The following is a 23127-nucleotide window of genomic DNA, read 5'->3' on the forward strand; positions in this document are numbered from 1 at the left end:
TACAGCTCCAATATATAAAAGATATTTCATGGAAAGTAATTTGTTACACTATGAATATAAAAGTAGGCTCATGAAGTTCTCCGTTTTTAAAATCTTAATTTTCCGTTATGGTTAAAAAAAAAAAAAGGCAACTGAGGTTAGCGATACCAATAGCTTCCATTTTTGTTTCTTTTCTGGGAACCCAAATTTTGTTTTGAGGGTTATATTTCTGAATGAAGTGACATGCAATCTTTTAAAATGTAATCAATCACATCACCTAATAGAGTGAAATGTAATACTTACAACCTGTAGTAGAATGGATGAGTCAAATGTGCATGTTTAAATCTACTAGTACAATGTAAAAACTCAAAACACATAAAATACTCACGTTTGGACATGAAAAATCCAACTACACTGTGCCTGAATTAATGATTTCTGGGTAACACAACTTTGTTAGGAGACCTACCTGAATAGCTGAATTCATGAAACATGTATTTCCCAAGTTACTTAGGCCACAGAGGCCTGGCTGTTCATTGTTCCTTCCAGGTTCTGAATAGTCATAGCTCTTATAAGCAGTGTATGAAGGGAGACAGTAATTTGAATTTTTCACACTGGAAGACAAAAAAATTCATAATGCAGCCAATTATATCATGGTTTTAATGAAGAGTGCTTCATGACAGAGTTATCAACATTAAATTTCTTTTATAAAGCACTCAGTTTGGGTACTTTTAAAGATGTGAATCTCAACAACAACAAAATGCCCTGGATTAAGGTACCTTTTACCCAGTCAATAAAATCAGCGCATCATGTATCACACCAACCAATACAAATCTACCCTTGATTAACTGGAGCAACCTCACAGCTTGCTCCATTTTTGTTGTTCCATCAAACTTAAAACATTTAGATTTTAAGCACCACCCACAGCAATAAATCATCTAATTTATGGTCCATTTGCTTCCTTATACTATAACAAAATGTTACAGTAATAGGAATGTACATTATAGCAACAGGAATGTAACTAAATGTATAGTAATAGAAAAAGCTTGGGGAGAGATTCCCAAGGCTACTGTGACATCACTGTTCTGATGCACTGAAGATTTTATTTATGGCTTGTAATAGATGAGCAAAATCTAGCATTCAATCAACCAACCTGGATTCAGGAATTCAAGTATTGTTCTATACGCAAGTACATCCCAGTATTATCTGTCTTTTCTTTCTTCTAGCTTGTTAGAATAATACAGTTTATTTAACCAGACAAATATAATCTCAGGATAATTTGTACTGTTCATCTTTTTAATTGAAAAATATTTATTTTATTTATCTGAAAAGCAGAGTTACAGAGATGTAGAGGGTAAAAGCAGAGAGGGATCTTCCACCTGTTAGTTCTCTTTTCAAATGGCTGCGGATGGCTGGGGCTGAGCCTGACTAAAGCCAAGAGCTAGGAGATCCTTCTGGGTCTCCCACGTGGGTGCAGGACCCAAGTACTTGAGTCATTCCCCACTGCTTTGGCAGGCACATTAGCAGGGAGCTGGACCAGAAATGCAGCAGCTAAATACAAACCAGCACCCACAGAGGATGTGTGCTGCAGGCGGCAGCTCTACCACTATGCCACAGCATCAACCCCATAAATGTTACTCTTTAAAAAATCCCCATCATCTTTTAAAATCTGAAAAACATGATAATTTGAAAAAGAGCAAAGACGCAAATATATGATACATATAAAAAATAATTTAGTGGAAATAATGGATTCTCCCTTTTGTTTATTCTTAAGTCATTCAATCAACTAACCAATATATTCTCCGAAAGAAAAATGGAGAACTTCCATCTGCTGCTTTACTTCTCAAATGGTTGCACAGCAGGGGCAGAAGCTAAGAGTTTAAGAGTTCAATCAACTCTCCCAAGTTGGCAGAAGGAACCTAAGTATTTGAGCTATCACCAAAACATCTCAGGGCATTCATTACCAGGAAGTGCCTTTATGAGTCAGAGCCAGGGATCAAAAACAGGTTCAGCAAATATGTGATGCTGGATATCTTATTTAGTGTAATATTTACTAGGCCAAATACTTGCTCTTTCCTTAGTAGGACCTCTTATATAATAGGATACTTTTGGATATAACTCAGTAGCATATTTCAATCATTATTTATTCATTAGAACAAATCTGATGAGAATCAAGATTATTAAATTTGATGCACTGCTTTACAGTGCATCATTAGATGCTAAAAGCAAATGATGATTTATGTAAATAAGTTTTATAAGCAAACATAACGAGTCTGTAATTCCAACAATCTCAATGGGCTGCAATTTTCCTGGTCTTACTTCAAAGACTAGCATTGTGGCACAGTATGTCAAGCTATTGCCCGCAATATCAGAAACCCCATTAGCTTCCAGCTCATGTCTCAGGTCCCTGATAGTGGCCTGGGAAAAGTCATGAAAGATAGTCCAAGTTCTTGCGCCCCTGCCACCCATGTGCAAGACCTGGACGAAGCTTCTTGCTCCCGCCTGGCTCAGTGTTGTCCACTGCCACCAGGTGGGGGAATAAATTGGCTGATGGCAGAGCTCTGTTTGTAACTCTCCCAAGTGAATAAATAAATCTTAAAAAGTATCCAAATGTTTCAGTTTATAATTTCATATCACATATATTCACTTTATTAAATAATTTTAAATGAATACTGTTATACTGCCTGTTCTAACAAAGCCTTTACTAAACACGCACACATAAACAACAAACAGGTAAATCACAAAAACTGTATCAACCTACAATTATACACAAACAAAGCTAGCTTTCTGATGTTTTCACATTCGCTCTTTCCATCACACACCAAAAAGATCAACTCCTAACAAGGCAATCCACACTAAGATTAAACAAATATAGCAGGGCTTAAATCCCCGATAATTCAAATTTAGATATGCTCATGTTGTCGCTATTTATCTGTTTTGCGCTAAAGTAAAAACTTGTAAAGCATAATAATAATAGGATTCAAGTATCTTCTTTTCTTGTAGATGTGATCCCTGTGAGTTATATTTTATTTCACATTCATAATAACTAACAATATTTAAAGTACCTACTAGCAACCCGAAACACAACCAATCATGACTGGATTAATGAATTTGCTGTGTGATGAGAACAAAAAGCTTAACAACAACAAAACCCCGCTTATTATTGTATTATTATTGGTTATAATAAAAATTAAGATAATTTATGTTACTATAAAAATGTAAGGTCTGCATTTCCTACTCATTCTACACCTTCCAATTATTCCAGTGGCAAAACTGTATTATAATTTAACCATCCAGATACAGGGAAAGCATGCCCAAATACATGCTCATGCCCACACATACACACAAACACGCAAACATGTACACACTGCACGCAAACACATACACACTACACACAAATAAAAAACCAAAAAGCACATTTATAAGCTCATTCTAAAAGTATTTATTCAGACATCTGACTCTTCCTGCATGTAACATAGAAGGATGCTGGAAGCTCTGCTCTTCTTTGCAGCACCATGATGGAATTTGATGGGACAGGAATTCTTATTTACTGTGAAATGAACAAAAAACTTATTTGCAAAATAATTTTGATTTCTGGTTTTAAAAACTGGAATCCTTAAAAGATATCTACATGTTAGGTGTATTCTAAAACAGGTATTATACTTTGTCAACCAGCAGTTGTTTAAATATTTTAACGAAATAACCAGAAATGTACACCCTGAAGATGATCTGTCTCTATCACATCTCATGACTATTTTCTACTAACTTTTTCATACAGATTTTTCTTAGAAGGTTATGGTGTTTTGCAAAAATAAAGAAATATTAATGAAAATCCTAATCTTATACTAGGTTAATTCTATGTTATAAATCTATGCTCTTTAATGAAGATATTATAAACACAATTGTCTTTGTAATCTAAATCTTTTGTACAAAATGTTTAGATTGGTTTTTTAATCAGCATTGATATTTAACATTAAAAATATCACAAATGTATTATTTAACTCTCAGAACTACAATTATGCCCACTTTGCAGTTAGTGAAATGATGGTTTCAACTAAACAACTTATCAAGAGTTAGATAGCTAGCTCTGGTAGTCCTCCACATCCACAGTTCCTACTGACTGCTTAATCTCACACAGGGAATCACTTCCACTGCAAATAACAGATTCAAACGAATTAATTAAAAAAATTGAAATGTGTTCTGATGTGGACTGCCAAAGTTGGACCATTTATACACTGAAAATATTTCTGAAAGTAGTATTAATAAAACATAGGTAATAGAACCATTACCAGAATAAGAATCTGGCAGACATAAAAAATACACATAAATTATAAATGAATCATATACAGATACACAAGGATTAACACATAGATTATTCTAAAAAGCCAAAAACCCTAGTTTCCAGAAGTTAATTTATAATTAATATTCTTCAATAAAACTTGAATTATGCTTAAGTGAAATATTCTTATTTCTCAGAATGAAAACTTGTATTTTAGTAATGAATAAAAGTGTTGAATAGTTACTCAAGTCTTAAATCTGAAAATATATTTCACATAAACTCACATATTATAACTACTGTTTTTAATATATAATTTATACTTTTGGGATATTTTCACATATATGAACTTTCAAAAATACACTTAGTCATTACCTACTTCACACACTTAAAAAAACTATGCTCTTTCAGTCTGAAGTCTTAAGCTGCTACTTTTTTCAACAAGGTGAATAAAAATTTAAAAAAATTTTATATAAAATGATTATTCATATAAATATAGTGGTATTAACTCAAGTTTTTAAAGATTAAAAGCAGCAAAATAGGCATTCTATGTATAAATGCTTTAATTTTGTACCTTACTAAGAATAAATTCATTCATAAAAATTACTTTTATGTGACCAAAAACTGAACTTTTCACTATTAAAAGTGATTAACGTGTAAAGACTATTTTGAGTCAAAATCGGACTGATAAGATAAAAAACGTAAACTAGCCATAGAACAAGTAAACTTGTTCCAAAACTTAAGACTCCAATTCCTCAGAATCACCTGTGCAACAACAAGTCCCAAGACCAGATTGCACCATTACGTTCTACTATGAAGGGGAAATAAGACAAAAACAGACACACCAGACCACATATACTAATACAAGATTACTTCAAAAAAGTTCACAGAAAAATCTCATTATAAGATAAATTTATTTTTGTGTCAAAAAACCTGTGAAATTCATGCAGTCTTAATATGCATTTCTATGAACTTTTTGAAGACTTCTCATATGGTAAATTTGATCAAAATACAGTCTATATCCAATACAGTTTACATAAAGTTAAAAAAAAAAATCTCTCCAAAGCATGACTACAAATACATATTATACCTGTAAATGAATTCTTTTATAGTAAATGGAGCCACCTGCAATTGGTAGAAAGACAAGCAATATTTTATCTCCTATTAAAAGATTGGTTTTGATGAATTAAAGTAAATCATATAAAATGCAACCAAATTATACTTGAGGATTGTTTTAAACTCTTTTGTCATATGAATATGCATTTTAAAGAGAATATATAAAACTAATTCTAGATATTCACAGTGTCTTCAAGATTTCACTGTTATATTTACAACGTAATTTTAATAGCTAGGCTGCACAAATCATTTTGTGATTTTTTTTTAAAGAAACAGTGTCCAAGGTCAAAAATTTTCACACTGGCAAATTTTTATAAGAAAGAGGAAATATTATTTATGCTTTTAATTATACATTTCTAATAAACTCTTACAAACGTATCCTTTATTTCTGGGCCATTTGTTTATTTTCTAATTGTTTTCAAATTTTTTTCACATTTCTCTAGACCCTGACATCTTAAAAAAGGTTATAATTTGTAACTAGTACTTTTTCCCATTTATTTTCCTGACAGTTTTCTTGGATTCTCTACAGTGATGCAATGTTCTCAATAACAGTTTACAGATGATCTGCTTATTCTTTATTAGTCTAGAATAAAATATACAAACGTCCGTTTTTGAGTTCTCTGTGGTTCCGTTGCCCTGGAGGCATATTCTTGGTCCATGCTACACCGAATTCTCTAGTAAGTTGTGATAACCAGTGGGACAAATCACTTTTCATTATTTTTTGATTCCAAAATGATTTTGGCTATTGTACCCTATTTAATTCAAGTGTAAGAAATATTTTGTTAAATTTTATTCCCCAAAACATGTTTCCTAAGGGGAAATTAATTATAATGTCAATAGTGTTATTTTGAAGATTATTTCACAATTAGCTTACAGGAAAAATCAGATGTCATTTATGAGCTTGAAAAACTGTGACATCATTTAACTAAACACTGTGAATATATTAACTACAAAATACCCACACAACCCAGAAGAGAACAAACATTTTTCCCCATAATTTCATTAGACTCAACAAATAATGAGTGCTTTCTACTTTTTTCTTGTGGCAACATAGCATACACATATCTGTAACTAATATAAATTCTAAAATTCTGAATTTTATTATTTACTGTGTGGTACGAGAATTGTTTCTTTGAACACCCTTAGGAAAAGATTGGTTTTTTTCATGCACATAAAAATCTCTGTGTGTGTTCTCTATTTGAGAATTACTGTCGCAACCTGTAAGAGTACTCTATTCTAGGAGAGAGCTCTAAAATGACATCTGAAGTTTACACTTGATTACAAAACTGAGTTCTAATAGTTGGATGTGTATTTCAATATTAGAATGTGAAATTCTAAAAGTGGTTTATTTCTTTTAATAAGCTCTAAATATGTGCTAAGTCAAGAAGTAATTTAATACTATGCTTTTTATTTCTTCTGTAATTACGCATAAAGAACTGACCAATAATTTAAAAGTTAACCAATTTGAATGCAGTGAGATTTATTTTTAATTTTAGATACAAGAGATTTTTTGCAACCACAAAAGGGCGATCAATTAAACAAAGAGGCTTTAAGATTCAGTGCTTACTTTCTGTTGTTGATGTTGTTATAATTATTTGATAGAGATGAAGGAGAGATCTTTGGTAAAGTTGAAAAATTGGATGCACCTGGGGACCTTTAAAAATATGAAAATGTTAAATTAGATAAAAGATGAAGATTTTGAAATTAATTATGAAATAAAGAAAAGAACTAACAGATGACAATGTTGTAGTAAATGAAAGCTGGAAAACAGTTTTATGTGCAAAATCACTTTTATATTCTCCGATTTTCAAACTCCAGTGTATTTTCCCTTTTAAAATATAATGGCATTGTAAGATCAAACTGAATATACAACTTTTTATTGTTCTTATAGAAGTCTACTAATTCAATATACTGATTTCTTGGTTCAGCTAATCATAACTAACATGGTGCAATGAATTTCCAAAAGGAATGGACCTAAAATATTTTATTTTATTAGTAGGTACCATGTCATTCTACTAGTACACATGACTGAAGCAGATATGAAAATGTTATCAAGTTTTAAAAATTAAGACAATGGGGATAGAACAGCTTGAAAATTCTAAACATAATCTTAAGAAATAACATTTGGCTCACACTGACCTTTGAAAAACCGGAAGAAAAATACTTCGTGTAAATCTACTATAATACTTCACTAACTCAGAATCTTTGAAAAAAATCTCAATCACTATTGGCTTTTACTCATGCAACACTTTACAGATAATATTTATGGTTAAAACATCTAAATGAATGAAACACTGGAAGCTTCCTACAAGATTTTTCTTTTTAATTTTCAGAGCCAAGTTTTTTTTTTTTAAACTTTATTTATTTTGTTGGAAGTCAGATATATAGAGAGAAGGAAGAGACAGAGAGGAAGCTCTTCTCTCCTATGATTCATTCCCAAGTGGCTGCAACAGCCTGAGCTGGGCTGATCTGAAGCCAGGAGCCAGGAACTTCTTCCAGGTCTCCCACATGGGTGCATGGTCCCAAGGCTTTGAGTCATGCTAGACTGCTTTCCCAGGCCACAAACAGGGAGATGGATGGGAAGTGGAGCTGCCAAGATACAAACTGGTGCCCACATGGGATCCTGGTGTGTGCAAAGTGAGGACTTTGGTCGCTAGGCTACTGCACTGGGCCTCACCAAGTTCTATCCTATGGGTTTGTAAAATCCTAGGTTTTAGCAGCTAGTCAGGGTAAACTGCACATTAACAGAGCCCAAAGTGATTAGTTTTCAAAAGTCATATTCTCTATGAAATGGCCAATGGGCAGGAAAGCATAATTTGCAAAATTTGCTCTTAGGTAATTTGGACTGATCTCTGTATTTATACATATGCAGACTGTCAGGTAATATTTCTTTCATTACAAAATATTTAATTCTGAAATTTTACACTTCTGGAAAACTTAAGAAAAAAATTTTTTGGATATTATTTTTAAAAATTTTGCTGGTAAAAGCTGTATATAGATGAATTACTTACGTAAAATTTCTATTTAGATGCCTTTCTGGAAGAAGTCCATTTATCAAGTTTTTATTTTACTTTATTAAGCTCAAAACACCCATTATAATCCAAGTATTTCCAGGCTCTAGTTCAAAAATATTAATTGAAGTCAGAAATATTCTAACATTTTTTAATTAACATGAAAAATTTTAAGTCAGACAAAAAAATCGAATTAATTAAAGACTGATTTTTTTCAAAATGTGACTCATTACCACCTTTGTGGAACACATATATAAGATAAAATTTCCTGCATTTACTTACAGTAAAAATTATGGAAATAAAGATTCATTACACCTAGTAAATTTGGTCCAGGAATATGGCATATGTGAATTTATACATATACATTCTAAGCAATATACACAATAATATAATATATATTATGTGTATTCTTTTTTCTGTCCACTTTTTAACCGTTCATTAGCCTTATAGTAACAGAAGGAACAAGCAAAAATATCATGGAGTTAACCTGCATTTTCATAATGGCTTCTATGGAATTCATTCACCCTAAAGTTTCAAAAATAATTTCTGTACAGCTTGATCTTCGTAAGTACTAGGAATACAAAGAGCTGTTGATCTTAAATAGCTCACAAATTTAACAGAAAAAAATGACACATAAACAAAATAACTGAAAAACCATATAAGCAACATAACAAATTTTAATATAAAATTTTGTGAATAGTGACATGAGATAAGGAATAAGAGCAGGTAGGAATTTACAGGGATTATTACCAGTGTAAAGAACAGATTAGGCAAACATGAGACTAGACATTATAATGTATTTAGGGAATTGCCAATAAGTCTAGCTTGACTGAAAAAGAAGGAAGCATGACAGAAACACAAGTTTTATGTTCTGTGAAAGAATTCGGATTTTATTCAAATGTGCAGATACACTAACAAAATCAGATTTGCATTCTAGGAAGATAATTTTTGAGAAAAGAACCTGAAGATTGAAGATCAGTTAGTAAATGACAAAAGCAGGAATTAGTAAGGGCTGCGGTTAGAGTAGGCAGTGGCATATTGCCTTGGAGATTTAGGAAGCAGTTTTCAAAGTATGACTCCCAGAATCTGGGACCTTTCAGACCCCTTTAGCGGTGCTGTGTGATCCAAAGTATTTTTATAATAATGCCATGGTACTGTTTAAATGTTATTTGATCTCTTTCACTGGATGGGGAGCTGCATTAATAATGTAAAAATCATAAGGGGTAAAGTGCTGACTCCTTAGCCTGGGTAATAAGCCATAGCAAGGTTTTGTAATCACCATCTCACAGAGGAAAACAAAGTCCCACTTAATAACATTCAAGCTGAAAAGATTAAAATGATCAACTTTATTAAGTCTCGGCTATTATACTTCATACCAAATTACTGTAGCTATCTTGATTAAAAAACAAAAACTAGATTATTTAAATTGCAAGCAGTACAAATAACCTTTTCTTCCACCAAAGCTGCTAGCATTCATCAGCACTTTCAGATGTCTCTAGAACACCAGGTTTCATCATAGACACAAGTCATTCTTTATTCAACACCACTTTATTTCTTTTGAAAGACAGAGTGAGCTTCCATCTGCTCACTCCCTAAATGCACACAACAGCTGAAGCTGGGATGTGGCCAAAGTCAGGAGACCCAGGAAGTAAATCCAAGTATACATGTCACCAGAGACCCAACGACTTGAGCTACTTCCCAGATGCAGATTAGAAGGAAAGCAGACTTAGCAGTGCAGCCAGGACGACACCCCACACACTGGTGATTCGACATGGGATTACAGGTACCTCAACTGTGATCTAAATCACGAGACCAAACATCCACCCGCTGGACAAAATCCATGCTCCTATGGTAGAGGAGCTGACTGGTTATTCAGAGTTGGCCACAGCAGGTAGACCACCAAAACGGACAATTTCATTGCAAGAAATAAAATTCAAGCTTTCCAACAAAACTCAGATCTTTGGAAACTCTGATTCTACCACCGTGAGGTTGACAGATTCACTATACTTGGACTTTCTTGTAAGACTGATGCTTTAAAAATGTGATTAAAAACAAAAACAAACCCAAAAAACTAAACCCTGCAAATGAGATTTGCCAAATACTTGAAAGATCTGCATAAAATGATTTTCCAAGTGAGCAAAAGGTATGCAGTTATACATAAAAAGATGTTCATCTGACACGACTTCAGCTTCTACATTGCAATGAACATTCCAGACTCATACGAGTACTAACCATTTTGGTGATTCTATCATCTGTTATATCACAAACACACATAGATATATAAATATGAAAGTCAGGTATACAGAAGGAACAGAGAGACAGGAAAATCTTCTGTCCAGGAATCCCAGTGCGTTCAAGGGGAGGACTTCAGGCGCTAGGCTACCGCACTAGGCCCTCTATAATCTGATTTTGATGTGGTATACACGATTGAAAACACTTCTCCTGTTTCAAGCACTTATTTGTGAAAAAAATTTTCTTTATGTACATTAAACAATGTAGCACAATAAATTTAATGCATAAGCATGTGAGAATTGAGCAGGCTTCTATTTAGCCATATATTAAAAAAAAAAAAGTAAACCAATGCTACTCTTAGTGATTATTTTTGTTTTGGAAAAATGATTTTTCATAAAAATGATAATGGCTGAGTTATTTACAAATGTAAAATTTTTAATTGCTCATCTGATAAATAATATAACACACACAAAGAAAAATTCTTTGGATCTTTAATTCTCAAGAATGTAAAGGGGTACAAGACCAAAACACTGGAGGAAAAGTTCAGGGTTAGGAGGTGGAACCTGTTACACTGCTAGCTAATACAGATGAAAGAAAATGAGGCTGTGGAAAGAACTGGTGGGAAGGATGGCTCTGAGATGGTATCTGAGCCAGGGAATACAGAAATGAATACAGTTCAGGCTGTGAGGAATGTGAGATGGGGTGAGTCCTATATGACACTTAAATTTAGAATTTGAAAACATGTAATGCATATTGTACAATAGTATATTTCTGCCAGTTGGAAACGAGATACAAGACTAGTATAGAAACTACCATCTGATTTTGAGTACCTAATGTCAGTGAGGAAGAGGTTTTTAGACAGATCTTTAGAGAACCAATGCATTTAAGATATGGGCAGAGTTACTGCCTGTGGTCAGGGATGCTGTGGACTGCACTGTGCCTGGGAGTCTCTTTCACAATGAAGCTGTACACAGGTGTGTAACGCAACGTGACAACCCTAAAGAGGAAGCCTAGCAGAAAGGAGATGGGTCAGACCGGAAAGGAGAGTCCTGAGGGCAAGGGCAGGGGGTGGGGTCAAAGAAATGGTATCATAGATTCAAATTTGACACCAGCAACCCATATGGACTCTGGTTCAAGTTCAGCTGTTCCCACTTCTGATCCAGCTCTCCACAAGTGCACCGAGAAAGTAGCAAAAGATGGCCCTAGTTTTACAGTCCCTGTACCCAAGTGGGAGATCTGGATGAAATTTTGGGCTTCAGCTGGTGGTCATGTCCAATTCTAGTCTCAGCCATTGTAGCCACTGGGGAGCAAAGAAACTTCTCTTTCTCTCTTCTCTACCTTTAGAATAAATATTGTTTTTAATGAAAAAGATTGTTATATTCCTAGGCTAGGAAGAAAGATGATATATTGGTAAAAAATAAAAAGTATCTGTTACATGTGTGGCAGTATGTAGGCATTCTATATGCACAGAAAGACAATTAAAGAAACGGCATAGTCTGCACAGCTCAGGAATAGATCCTGAGGGGAGACGAACTGTCCTTAAACAGAAAGGCCATCAGAGACAAGCTGGATGTGGCCCAAGGTAAAGCTGAAATGTAAGAACTCTGAAATGCCGCTGCAGACAACACTGATGAGTGAAAACATATAGCAGGCTTTTCGGAAGTTGACTAGTTGGCATGTAGATGATGACCACATGCTTTATTTAGCTCTAGGTGATATAATTCAAATACATGGCTTACTATCAACTATTTTAATGTCTTTCTAGAGAGAAGAAATGCTTAGAACATTGTACACTGATTGGATACTTATGTCACATGCCTAGCTTTTTAAAAAGATTTATTTGAAAGGCAGAGATACAGAGAAGCAGCAGAGTCTTTCATCTGATGGTTCACTCCCTAAACAGCCACAATGGCCAGATTTGGGCCAGTCTAAAGCCCGGAGTCTCCTTAGGATCTCCCATGCAGGTGCAGGGATCCAAGGACTCTTGCTATCCTCGACTGATTTCCCACACCACCAGCAGGGAGCTGAATCAGAAGTAGATCTGAACTGGTGCCCAGGAAGCTGGAACCATGGGTGGAGACCTAACCCACTATGCCAGGATGTGGCCCTACCTGTCCAGTTTAAAAACTAATTTTGGCCTTTTGCGGCTAAGTGTATTATAAGGCAGAAAGTCACCTCTTAGCAAGATAGAAAAAAGTAAGACATCAATTTAGCTGACTGACTTTAAGAAAATTAAACCTTATCTCTGACAAGTAGATGTCTCTAGTATCTGAATTGTCCCATGTTTAAAAATTTCAACTAGAAACATGTAATTCATAAGCATGTAATTCAAAGCTAAGCTTCCCACTGAAACAGAAACAAAAAAAGAGATTGTGCTTGGTTAACTGTGTATTTAACATACAGCGATAGCCTAATGCCATATTGAGCAACTGTGTCTGAACACTGATATAGCAAAACAAGTAAAGATTTCCAGTTATTTTCAAATCTAACAATATAAAATAACTAGGGAAAAATCTAACTAATAATGTTAGACAAAACAATATCAATTTTAACAAAACGTCCTTTTTCCATTTAGTAACTATCCTAAGACAAATTTTTAGAGAAAAAGAAAAATTTAAACCTCTTGAACTATTTAAAGTAATTACTGTTGTGAGACACATATGCATTCAAGGAAGCACGTGCTGTGTACCTAGTACTAAACTGCTTAGAGACAGGAAAGCACATTTATGGGAATTTATAGGTAAACTGCTTCTCATAGTTTTACTTCAATTTCTTACTTTCGTTGCTTAATTTTACAAATATTCTATTAACAAAAGCACTCCTCTCTTAACTGAAGTCCTCTCTTCTACCTTTATGAGACTCAGTCTTTAACTTCCAACTCTAGTTGTTCCTTCAGAAATTTGAAGTGCACACAAATTTTCCTGTGCACCCAGTATTACCCAGATCCAAAAAATAACCCCCTCCACTATTCCTGCTAGGGTAGTTTAAAGCAAGCTTCAGATTCCCCAAATCTTAACTATAAATACTAACATACACAACACTAACAGAGAAGGAATCTTTTGTTCCATACCACATGTCAATATCAGTGCCAATGTCTACTTCATGTTCATTTCCTCCTTCCAAACTATGTTTTCCTTCCCAAATGTTTAGCCTGAATCATGACGCAAGAAATGCCATACATTTGCATATCTACTTTTCCTTTCAGTTAACTTCTCTCATTTCATCTAACTGTGACTGTATTTATTTTTCCATGTTTTCTTCTATGGATAACCTTGATTTTATATGTGCTTCTGTAAACTGTTCAAGTCCTTGTTTGGAAAAATAAGGAGAGAATGAAAGCATTCAATACAGGCCAGGCATCCCTAATCTGAAAATTTGATGACTCAACAAGTTTTGGGTTCAGGAACATTAGGGACATCTCTTGCTTGAAACACTTTAGATATGAGATAATCTTTAAGTATCAAACATCTATGTGAACTCTATACTTTAATTACATTCATTGATACATTTAATATTCTTCAAATGCTGACTCTAATACTGGTTCATCTTGAATGTGACGTGCACGTCAAGTTCGCGGATTAGCGACGAGCCAAGTTCGCAGGGTAGCGACGAGTCGAGTTAGTCAAGTTCGCGGGTAGCGACCATTAAAGCTGGGTTTGCCGCCATTCAGGATCGCGGTTTGCCGCCATTCACCATCGCGGTTTACCGCCATTCACGATCGTGGTTTGCCGCCATTCACGATCGCGGTTTGCCGCCATTCACGATCGTGGTTTGCCGCCATTCACGATCGTGGTTTGCCGCCATTCACGATCGTGGTTTGCCGCCATTCACGATCGCGGTTTGCCGCCATTCACGATCGCGGTTTGCCGCCATTCACGATCGTGGTTTGCCGCCATTCACGATCGTGGTTTGCCGCCATTCACGATCGTGGTTTACCGCCATTCAGGATTGCGATCTAGCGCCCATTCAAGTTCGCGGTTAACGATCAATTTCGCGATTTGACAGTCGGTCAAGTTTGCAGGTTAGCGGCGATCAGAGATGTTAAAAATATGGCCAATTTAACTTTTTCAGCGCACATACAGCCTTTATTACAGAAACTGCTGATGGTACTGTTGTTTTTGCAAACGGTGCAAAGGATGACCGTATGGTTTCTGGAGGAGGGCCTTTTGATCCTGCCACAATGGGAGCACTTAGGCAGAGACTTAGCTAAGGCAGAACACCAGGAGCCCCTTCCTCCAGGAACAGTCAGGTTCTGGACATTGATTAAGTCTTGCCTGACAGATGGCACTGATAAATTCAGAGGACGTATACAGGAAGGTGAGAAAGTCTTATGGAAACGCAAAAAAAAAAAAAAAAAAAAAAAGTCAGAATGGATGGTTTAAAGACCCTTAATGATTTCCAACAGGTACTGGAGTATATTAATTGGATCCGACCATATTTTTGTATATCTCATTGCCTTCAGGCTTTTGCAGCCTGGGGAGTCCCCCAGTGTTATAAGACTGATAATGGACCTGCCTATGCAGCCAAAGCATTTGATAAGTTTTGTTTTGAATTTGCAATTAAACACTCTACTGGCATCCCATATAATCCCACAGGTCAGGCTGTGGTAGAGCGTGCCCATGCAACTCTCAAAGCATTATTAATAAAACAAAAAGGGGGAGTAGGAGCCACCCTATATCCCAAAAGTCCTAAACATCAATTGGCTTTAGTTACTTATATTTTTAACTTTTTGATTCTGGATTTGGATGGCCATTCTGCTGCCGAACGCCACACTGTTGGCGCAGGCCCCTGCAAAGATTGGGTGATGTGGAAGGATGTTTTAACAAAACAATGGATGGGCCCGCATCCTGTCTTACGACGGACGCGAGGAGCGGTTTGTGTTTTTCCGCAGGATTCTGATGGACCGGTGTGGGTGCCAGAACGTTTGACGCGAGTGATAAGAAAGCCGGAGCAAGATGAACCTGTGGACGTGGTGGATGCTGACCAGCCTGATGTTCATTCAGATACCGAGACGAGACAGCCAGAATCTCCAGCTAAAACTGCACCATAAAAGGTGTGCAGCAAATATTGACTCGCTGTCTAGGGCCTTGGAAATGGCCCCCAGAATGGACTGCTGTCAAAGTACTGTGACTCCTAGAAGAGTAGCACCTGATCTTGCTGTGACCAATTTATTTCCTACCTGATCAAATTGTGCCTTTGTGGGGTATAACTATACATATGGTAACCCTGTTCAATCTGTTTCTGCTCAGTCTTGGAATGTCTGGGTACTTTGCACTAATAGGGGTGGGTGTTCAGATATATCAGCTTTTGCATTTATTGATAAGGTAGTGATAAGAAATTGTAATTATAGTAGTAGTAGTTCTAGAATATGGGAAGAAAATGTTAAAGTTAATTGCAGTTGTTATGTTATCTATAATGCTATTTATGTATGTGTACAAGCTCCATTTATGTTTATTGTTAATTGCTCTGTAGTTAAGTGAGCCCTTAACCAGTGTTGGAATGGCTCTGGCACTGTGGTGCTGGTACGCATTCCACAACTTATTTCCATCATATGGGGACCTGCTGTGTGCTCAGTCTACCTGGAATGTGTGTCACTCCCTCTATTGTCACCAATGGTTCCCGAGCACTGAATTTGTCCAGAGAATTATCCGCTACGCTATCCCCTAGTGGAAGCTGGTCCATACGACAAAAGTAGAGATTGCCACAGTAAAGCAATGGACAAATTGCATACTAAAGGATCTTTCCTTTGCACACCAATGGGCTGGTATAGTAGCCATGGGCCTTATATCATTCTTTGGGGTCTGTGGATGCTTCATCCTTGAGCACAGCGTCAGCAGCAGTAACAGCAGCTGCTAGTGCAAGCTGTGCTTGCCCTTCACAGCAGATAATCCCTAAAAGTCTGGCTAGGCATGCTGGACCGGTAGCCAGAGACGGGTAAGTATCCGATATGGCTTCACCAACCTAAGACAGGTGCCACGTTCCTAGCCACGTGGTTAGCCCATGATGGGTAAGGGGAGCCTGAACTCGGAACACCTAAGACAGGCACGGTCCCTTGCTTAATAAAACAAGAAGGGGGAGCCATGCTGTCCACCGGTTATGCAGTTAAACATTATTTTACTACAACAGAAAGCAGGTATAAGTCTTAGAGAAAAAAATGTTTAATGTATATGCATTTTCATAATTCCAAAACAAAACTGGCATACACATTTTAAGATCTTTATGAAAACTTAGAAACCTTTAAGTGCAGAACTAAGCCCCAGGTATAGGCAACTGCCTAGGTTGCCTTGTACCTAGGCAAGTGTGACATGGCTGGGAGAAAAGCAGCCAGTAGCTGGTGGACATTCTGGGCTTGGTTAATGTCAAATTTGTGTTAACTGCACCAGTATGTCAGTGTAGGTACCTGTTCTGGAAACTGGGACTCCTAAGTTGCTGATGTTGTACATTAATCCTAAGACTCTAAAGTAAACAAATTTTTATTGAAAAAAAAAGAGAGAGAGGAAGGCAGGTATGGGGATTGAGATGGGGCAAATATGATTACCTTTTATAACTGTACCTGTGAAGTACATGAAATCTGTTCTTTATAGTAATGAAAATTTAAAAAGGCAAATTTACAAAGTGATTTCTTCTACTTATGGAATCGCATATCTCCAAAAAATGTTGATTACATTTTGAGTAGACATTTATTCCCTTTGTCATTCCCACCACGCTGCCTGAATATCACAGGCCAAAGTCAAGCACACTAGCCGCCTGTTATCTACACAGGCTGTCTGCAATATTTGACGTCACTGACCAATCCTTCTCTTCCAGAAACTCTTTCCTCTGGTCTCTGTGACAAAGTAAGACCCAGGTTTTACTGAACGTGCGTGATTAACCTACTTAATCCCTCTGTCCTGGATCACTATTTTGGAACACCCTGTAAAGGCTTAATATACTATTCTCCACATTTTTTATTAGATACATAAATACATAAATGCTTTTTCCCCACCACTTTTTGAATTATGCAGTTACTGTTCTCTGAGCTTTGGTTACCTTTCTTTACATGTATCTGAGGCATCTTTACTTAGATATTCTATTAATTCAAACCTTAAAATCTGAGAAAAAGTCATTTCATGCCTATTTCTTAATGAGAAAAATAACACAAAATGAGATACACCATGAAATGAAAATTTTAAAGAATTAAAACGATTTTAAAAATATCTACAAAAAGATTTTGGAATATTATTAAGATTTATAGTTGATGGCTCCATTTCAAATTAAATATTGGTGTTATCAATTTATGCAACTATCAATTTACATGAATAACATAGAGTGAAAAAATGGCTCTAGCATCACTCTCAACTTGCATAAGCTAAATTTACTCAACCCTCCAAGTCAACTTAGCCAAAAAAGTAGTTACAGAAATATTTCAAAAAACCAAATTACTTTAAACACAAAAATAAAACTGCACATAACCAGATCTCATGTTTTAAACAAGCAGAACATTATGCGTGCAGATACTATACTCTTAATACTTATTTAGAATACACTGAGGAATAGATAAACCCATTTTGCATTATTAACTACAAAGCTGAATGAATTCAGAAATGATGGGTTAAGATGCATTAGTAACTCTTAACAAAATGTTGGTTTCGTTTTATTAATAAACTGTATTCATACTTTTGAAGTTTTTACAGGCATGCAGAATATCGTAGACTCACTTAAATGCTTATTTTTTCCCTAGCAAAAAGCAGTATGCAACAGTTCTATTTACCTTGTGCTATACTCTCCAAGAGTAGCCCATGGGGATGCAGTGCTGTAAAAATACTATTAGGAATTAGATTAAGTTTATACTTAGCGTACCAGTCGTAAGGATAGAATTTGGTTAATCAGACACCACAAATAGCAGTGTGATAAGGTATGACTAAGAACACTGGCATGGTTTTCTACTCAATTCTTTTTATTCCCCAGCCACTTGAGCCTTACTTGCCTGATAGTAAAGTTTTCTTTGGTTGTTCTTTAGTCTGGGGAAAATACCTCTCCAAATCACTTATGATTCTTAACTTTTTTTCCCCACTCAACACCTGGCTCAGATACTTTTTCTCTATTTCATTGAGTAATATAAATGAATTAAATCACATTTTAATGATATCCTTACAAAGTAAATTTTTATTGTTTCAGAAAAACATGAGTTTAGAGTTTTCCTTTGTATAATTTAATAATTTCAAAGGCATTCTTTAAAATAATTATACTTAAAGGAAATAATACAGAATAAAATTATCAACAAAGATCTGTTTTAGCAAGGGTCTACCTATGGGCAGATTTTCTTTGTTTTTGAGAATGCTCATTCTTTTATAATTATCCTATTCATATAACTTTTTAAACACAAGATTTAACAGTCACATATCTTCAAAATATACTAGCTACACAATACTAATATCCTTGGAAAATTTGACCTTCAATAGGGTCTTTCAATTCTTGAATGCTTTTTTAAGCCTGATCCAGCTCTGCTTCCAATTCTGAGATTCTTTCTTCTGCCTCATTCTTTCACTCTATTTTGGAGACTCTCCACTGTACTTATAATTTGCTCTACTCTATTCTTAATTTCTGATATCAGCTTTCATTTGATTCATTTCCAGGGTGACATATTCCTTAAATTCCTGCTTTATGTGCTTCTCATTGTTGATAAGAAGCTTTATAACAAGTGTTTTGAATTTTGTAACCCCCCATTTTCTCAATGCTCAGATAACTCTGAGGTGGGCAAAGTTTTTGCTCCTTTGCAGGGGAGTCTTCAGTAAGATTCATTGTGCCTCTGTCCTTTCTTTTGCTCTTGGCCATTGTGCTTCTGGTTAGCAGCTTCTACTCCTTAGGGCAGGTTTCTAAGCTGTGTCACCCACAGGTCTACAATTAGATTTTACTTATTGTGGTTGATACACGGCTCTTTGTTTGCAGTCATTTATGCCTCTTCTTCCACTGAGTTCCAAGTCTGGGTTTTTATGTTAGACTTCCACCATGGTCTCTGTAGCCCCAGCTCCTGGCTCACCACTCTTCACCTGCCAGGATAATGTGTTGAGGCTGCACTGCTGTGTGTACCACCTTTCTCCCACTTCCTGTTAGATTAGTATTAGGGAGACATCAGGTGTCCTATGTAACTAGATTTTTGGTGGTGCTGATCTTGCCAAGAACCCGCTGGCTGCTAGGTCTGAGGGCCACACGGACCTATTTTGACCCATATGATGCAGAAATCAGTATTATTTTCCCTGTGGGACCAGTGCAATGCACTGAGCTCAGTGAATTTGCTCCCAGCTCTCTATTTAAAATATTTTTTGATATATCTTTAGCTTTTGGTTAATAGCTTCAAATATCATTAAGAGATAAATGTGAGATAGTGACAATTCTTTGATATGTTGCTTGAAAACAGAAAAACAGAAAAAGCTTTTGTATAAGCATAAATTTCACTTCAGAATCCAAGATCCCAGAGACTACAGTAAAACACATGTATATCTATTTCACAAGCATCAAAGATGAGCAGCTCATCTCCAGATGCTAAGACATGGTGCTCGCTTTGGCAGCACATATACTAAAATTGGAAAGATGCTAAGACATAGCTCTATGTTTCAAACATATTCACAATGTCTGTCCATCATGTCAAGCACACTGATATGCTATCCCAGTTTCTTCATGTGACTGTGTGAGACTCAGCTGTCACTAACACAATATCCAAGGAATGTCATGCTAACAGTACAACTCCTTAAGTCTTCGTAGAAATTCTGCTGCTTTTGCTGTGGGCAAAGCTGTATTTGTCAAGAACAGATCCCTGATATCGTTCTGTTCTTATTTTCTTTCTCAGGGAAAGCGGAGTAGGAAGGAACTGCTGTGATGTACTCTTCTTTTTACTGCCTGCTTCAAAATGGTTCTCCCTATGTTTGATTCTCAGTCCTGAGATTTCAACTTTCTCTCCAATTTGTTCATTTGGAAAGAAGAGACATTATCCTCTCAAATGTTTATTTTCATATACTTGAACAGCTGGAGTGGAGGAAGAGGGAAAGAGAAAGGAAGGGAGAGGCAAGAGAGAGAGAGTAGGGGGAAGAGGGAGAGTGGAGTGAACGAGGAAAGGAGAAACAGAGATTCCATGTGCTGGTTTACTCCCTAAATGCTTAGAATAGCCAGGGCTGGGCCAGACAAAACAATGGAGTTCTGAATTCTGTAGGTTCTCCCCAGGTGTGGCAGGAGCTGATGTACTTTATCCATCATCTGTTGCTTCCCAGGGTGCATTAGCAAGATGGTTAATAGGACTGAAGCTATTGGAGGACTCCAAAATACATAAATTATACTGTAAAATCTCTTGCTCCCTTTCAACGGTATGTGATAGTTATAATATCAATATCTCATTTTCATTTATTTTACCAGCGGTGTATGTTTATTTTTAAAATCTGAGAGAAAGCAGGAGAGAGGCAGGTAGGCAGTAGCTTCCCATTTGTGGCTCATTCCTTAAATGTCCAACTGATGGTCCTGGACCAAAGCTGAAACCCAAGAACTTTATTCAGGTCTCGCAGACAGTTTGTGAAACTAGGCCAATTACTGAGCATTAGCAGGAAGCCAGAGAGAGCTGCTGCAATCGGGATTTGAATTCTAGTATTCCAAGGTGGGATGTGGGTATTTGAATTGCTGGACTAAATGCTAGCTCTCCAGTGGTAGTTACTTAACCAGATTGTCTCCAACTCACATATAACATGGCTACAAAGATTATATCCAGAGGGTTCTGTGTAAAAATGTGAGTGCTGAGTCAGGAGAATCAGCATTGCTAATAACTATTATTGACCGATTTATGGAATGGCAATACTAGTTTACATTCCCATTAACACATTTGACTTATTCTATACATCTTATCCAATACTCCCATCAGCAAATTTCCAGGTTTTTTGCCATAAGGATGGGTAGAAAGTTATATCTCATGCTTTATTTTAGTTTTTCTAGTCATTATTTTAATTTTTCTAGTCATTAATATATTTGTACTACATCTTATTTATATGTCAGCACTCACCTTTCAGTGTATTTAAATTCCATATTAACGTTTTACTTTTAAAACTATTTATTTACAGCACTTAAAAAATAAAGTATAGGTATGTTCCCTTGCAAGTTTTAGATATTCTAAAAATAAGATTTGACTTATAATTTGCCTTCAGGTCATTTTAAAGAAATTACGTTTATGTAATTAATCCACTTAATTTTTTACATATATTATACTTTATGGTTCCTCTGATATAATTATTTTCAGGGCTTCTTAAATTAACTCTAATGGTTTACATTTCTTATTTGAGTCTTTTTCTTTTTTGTTCATACCAGTATAATCAATAACTGCAAAAACATGGAAGCAACCAAAATGCCCATCAACAGAAGACTGGATAAGAAAGCCATGGTTTATTTACTCTATGGAATACTACTTAGCTGTTAAAAAAAACCCGAAATGCAGTTCTTTGTGGCCAAATGGGCCCAACTGGAAACCATTATGCTAAGGGAAATGAGCCAATCCCAAAAGGTTAGATACCACATGTTTGCCTTAAGATGAAAGTATGTCAACCCAAAAAACAGTACCTGTAAACTGTAATATTTCAACCCCAACAGCCTGTATCTCATGCAATAAGATATTGTGATGTAACCAATGAACCAACAATCAATGTGAGTCAGACTACTTATGATCTACATCAAAGAATTGTAAAATCTAATATACTTTTAAGACCTGACCCTATGCAACCCAGAAATGGGGCGGGAGAGAAATCTTCCATCTCCTTAGAACGTGTGAGGAAGACGTGAAGTATAACCTATCAGGATCATAACAGGTAACTAACAGACAACAGACTCAAATCAGCATTAGACAACAGTAAAACTGCAAAGACATACAGGGGGAATCAAGAGCGATCCTGACAACCTCTTAACAGGTCATATTCACAGAGCAGGGGGGGACCCCAGAGTGGAGCAGGTGGACAGGAGGAAGCTTGTATCCCAACCCTGGAGACTCCTGGATCCTCACCAAGGACTATCAGTATGGGCACCAAGAACTGCATCCCAACTACCAAGGAGACCACGGGGAATTAGAGTGCCTTCGGAGGTCAAGAACTCTGAGGTCATCCACCCTCGTTTGGATCTACACATGGGATGGAAGAAGCCCAAATCCTTCCTCGCAGGATCCAAGGTCATCGGAACAACAGTCAGGAGCCCTGAGCAGTCCGCAGAAACAGAAGAACAGTAAACTTCCTTCGGGACTAGGGAGCGGAGCTTTCTCTGGTCCTTGCTTAGTTCCAACTTTGGGTCCCAACCCTCTCTTGCAATGACCATCAGGGTTGCTCTGGAGCCTCCTTCCCCCCAAAAAAACAAACAAAAATTTAGAATAAATTAACAGAGAACAACAAGGAAAGCTTAGAACCAGACAGGAAACGGTCAGCGTGGACTCACACTACCTTACTAAGCAGGACACAAAGATTAGTTACTCCTCACTAAGGTATTGAAGATTTCTCTGCACACCCCTCCTAAAACTGTTCT

The 23127-nt window shown here is 36.3% G+C and overlaps 1 protein-coding gene and 1 non-coding gene across 12 annotated transcripts in view; both read right to left on the minus strand.

The window, feature by feature from the left end:
• The window catches only part of USP15 (ubiquitin specific peptidase 15), a 99245-nt gene that overhangs the window by 31979 nt on the left and 44139 nt on the right, over nucleotides 1-23127 (minus strand). For 5 of the 11 annotated variants that reach the window (XM_040982609.1, XM_040982619.1, XM_040982645.1 and 2 more), the window contains exons 7-8: nucleotides 6936-7022; nucleotides 446-590 (exon numbers count right to left, since the gene is read on the minus strand). In XM_040982609.1, the coding sequence (XP_040838543.1) occupies nucleotides 446-590; nucleotides 6936-7022 (232 nt within the window). Of the gene's footprint in view, nucleotides 1-445; nucleotides 591-3398; nucleotides 3527-5342; nucleotides 5378-6935; nucleotides 7023-8415; nucleotides 8486-23127 lie in introns of those variants that run through there. The other 6 variants (XM_040982680.1, XM_040982672.1, XM_040982654.1 and 3 more) reach the window with 6 other exon arrangements.
• Nucleotides 9828-9904, minus strand: LOC121164103. Its single transcript, XR_005885017.1, has one exon. It is a non-coding gene; the product is annotated as a small nucleolar RNA SNORD74 (small nucleolar RNA).

The sequence above is a fragment of the Ochotona curzoniae genome, unplaced genomic scaffold (genome assembly GCF_017591425.1).
Source record: "Ochotona curzoniae isolate NIBS_2020 unplaced genomic scaffold, NIBS_Ocur_1.0 contig_1014, whole genome shotgun sequence".
In the NCBI taxonomy this organism is placed as follows: Eukaryota; Metazoa; Chordata; class Mammalia; order Lagomorpha; family Ochotonidae; genus Ochotona; species Ochotona curzoniae.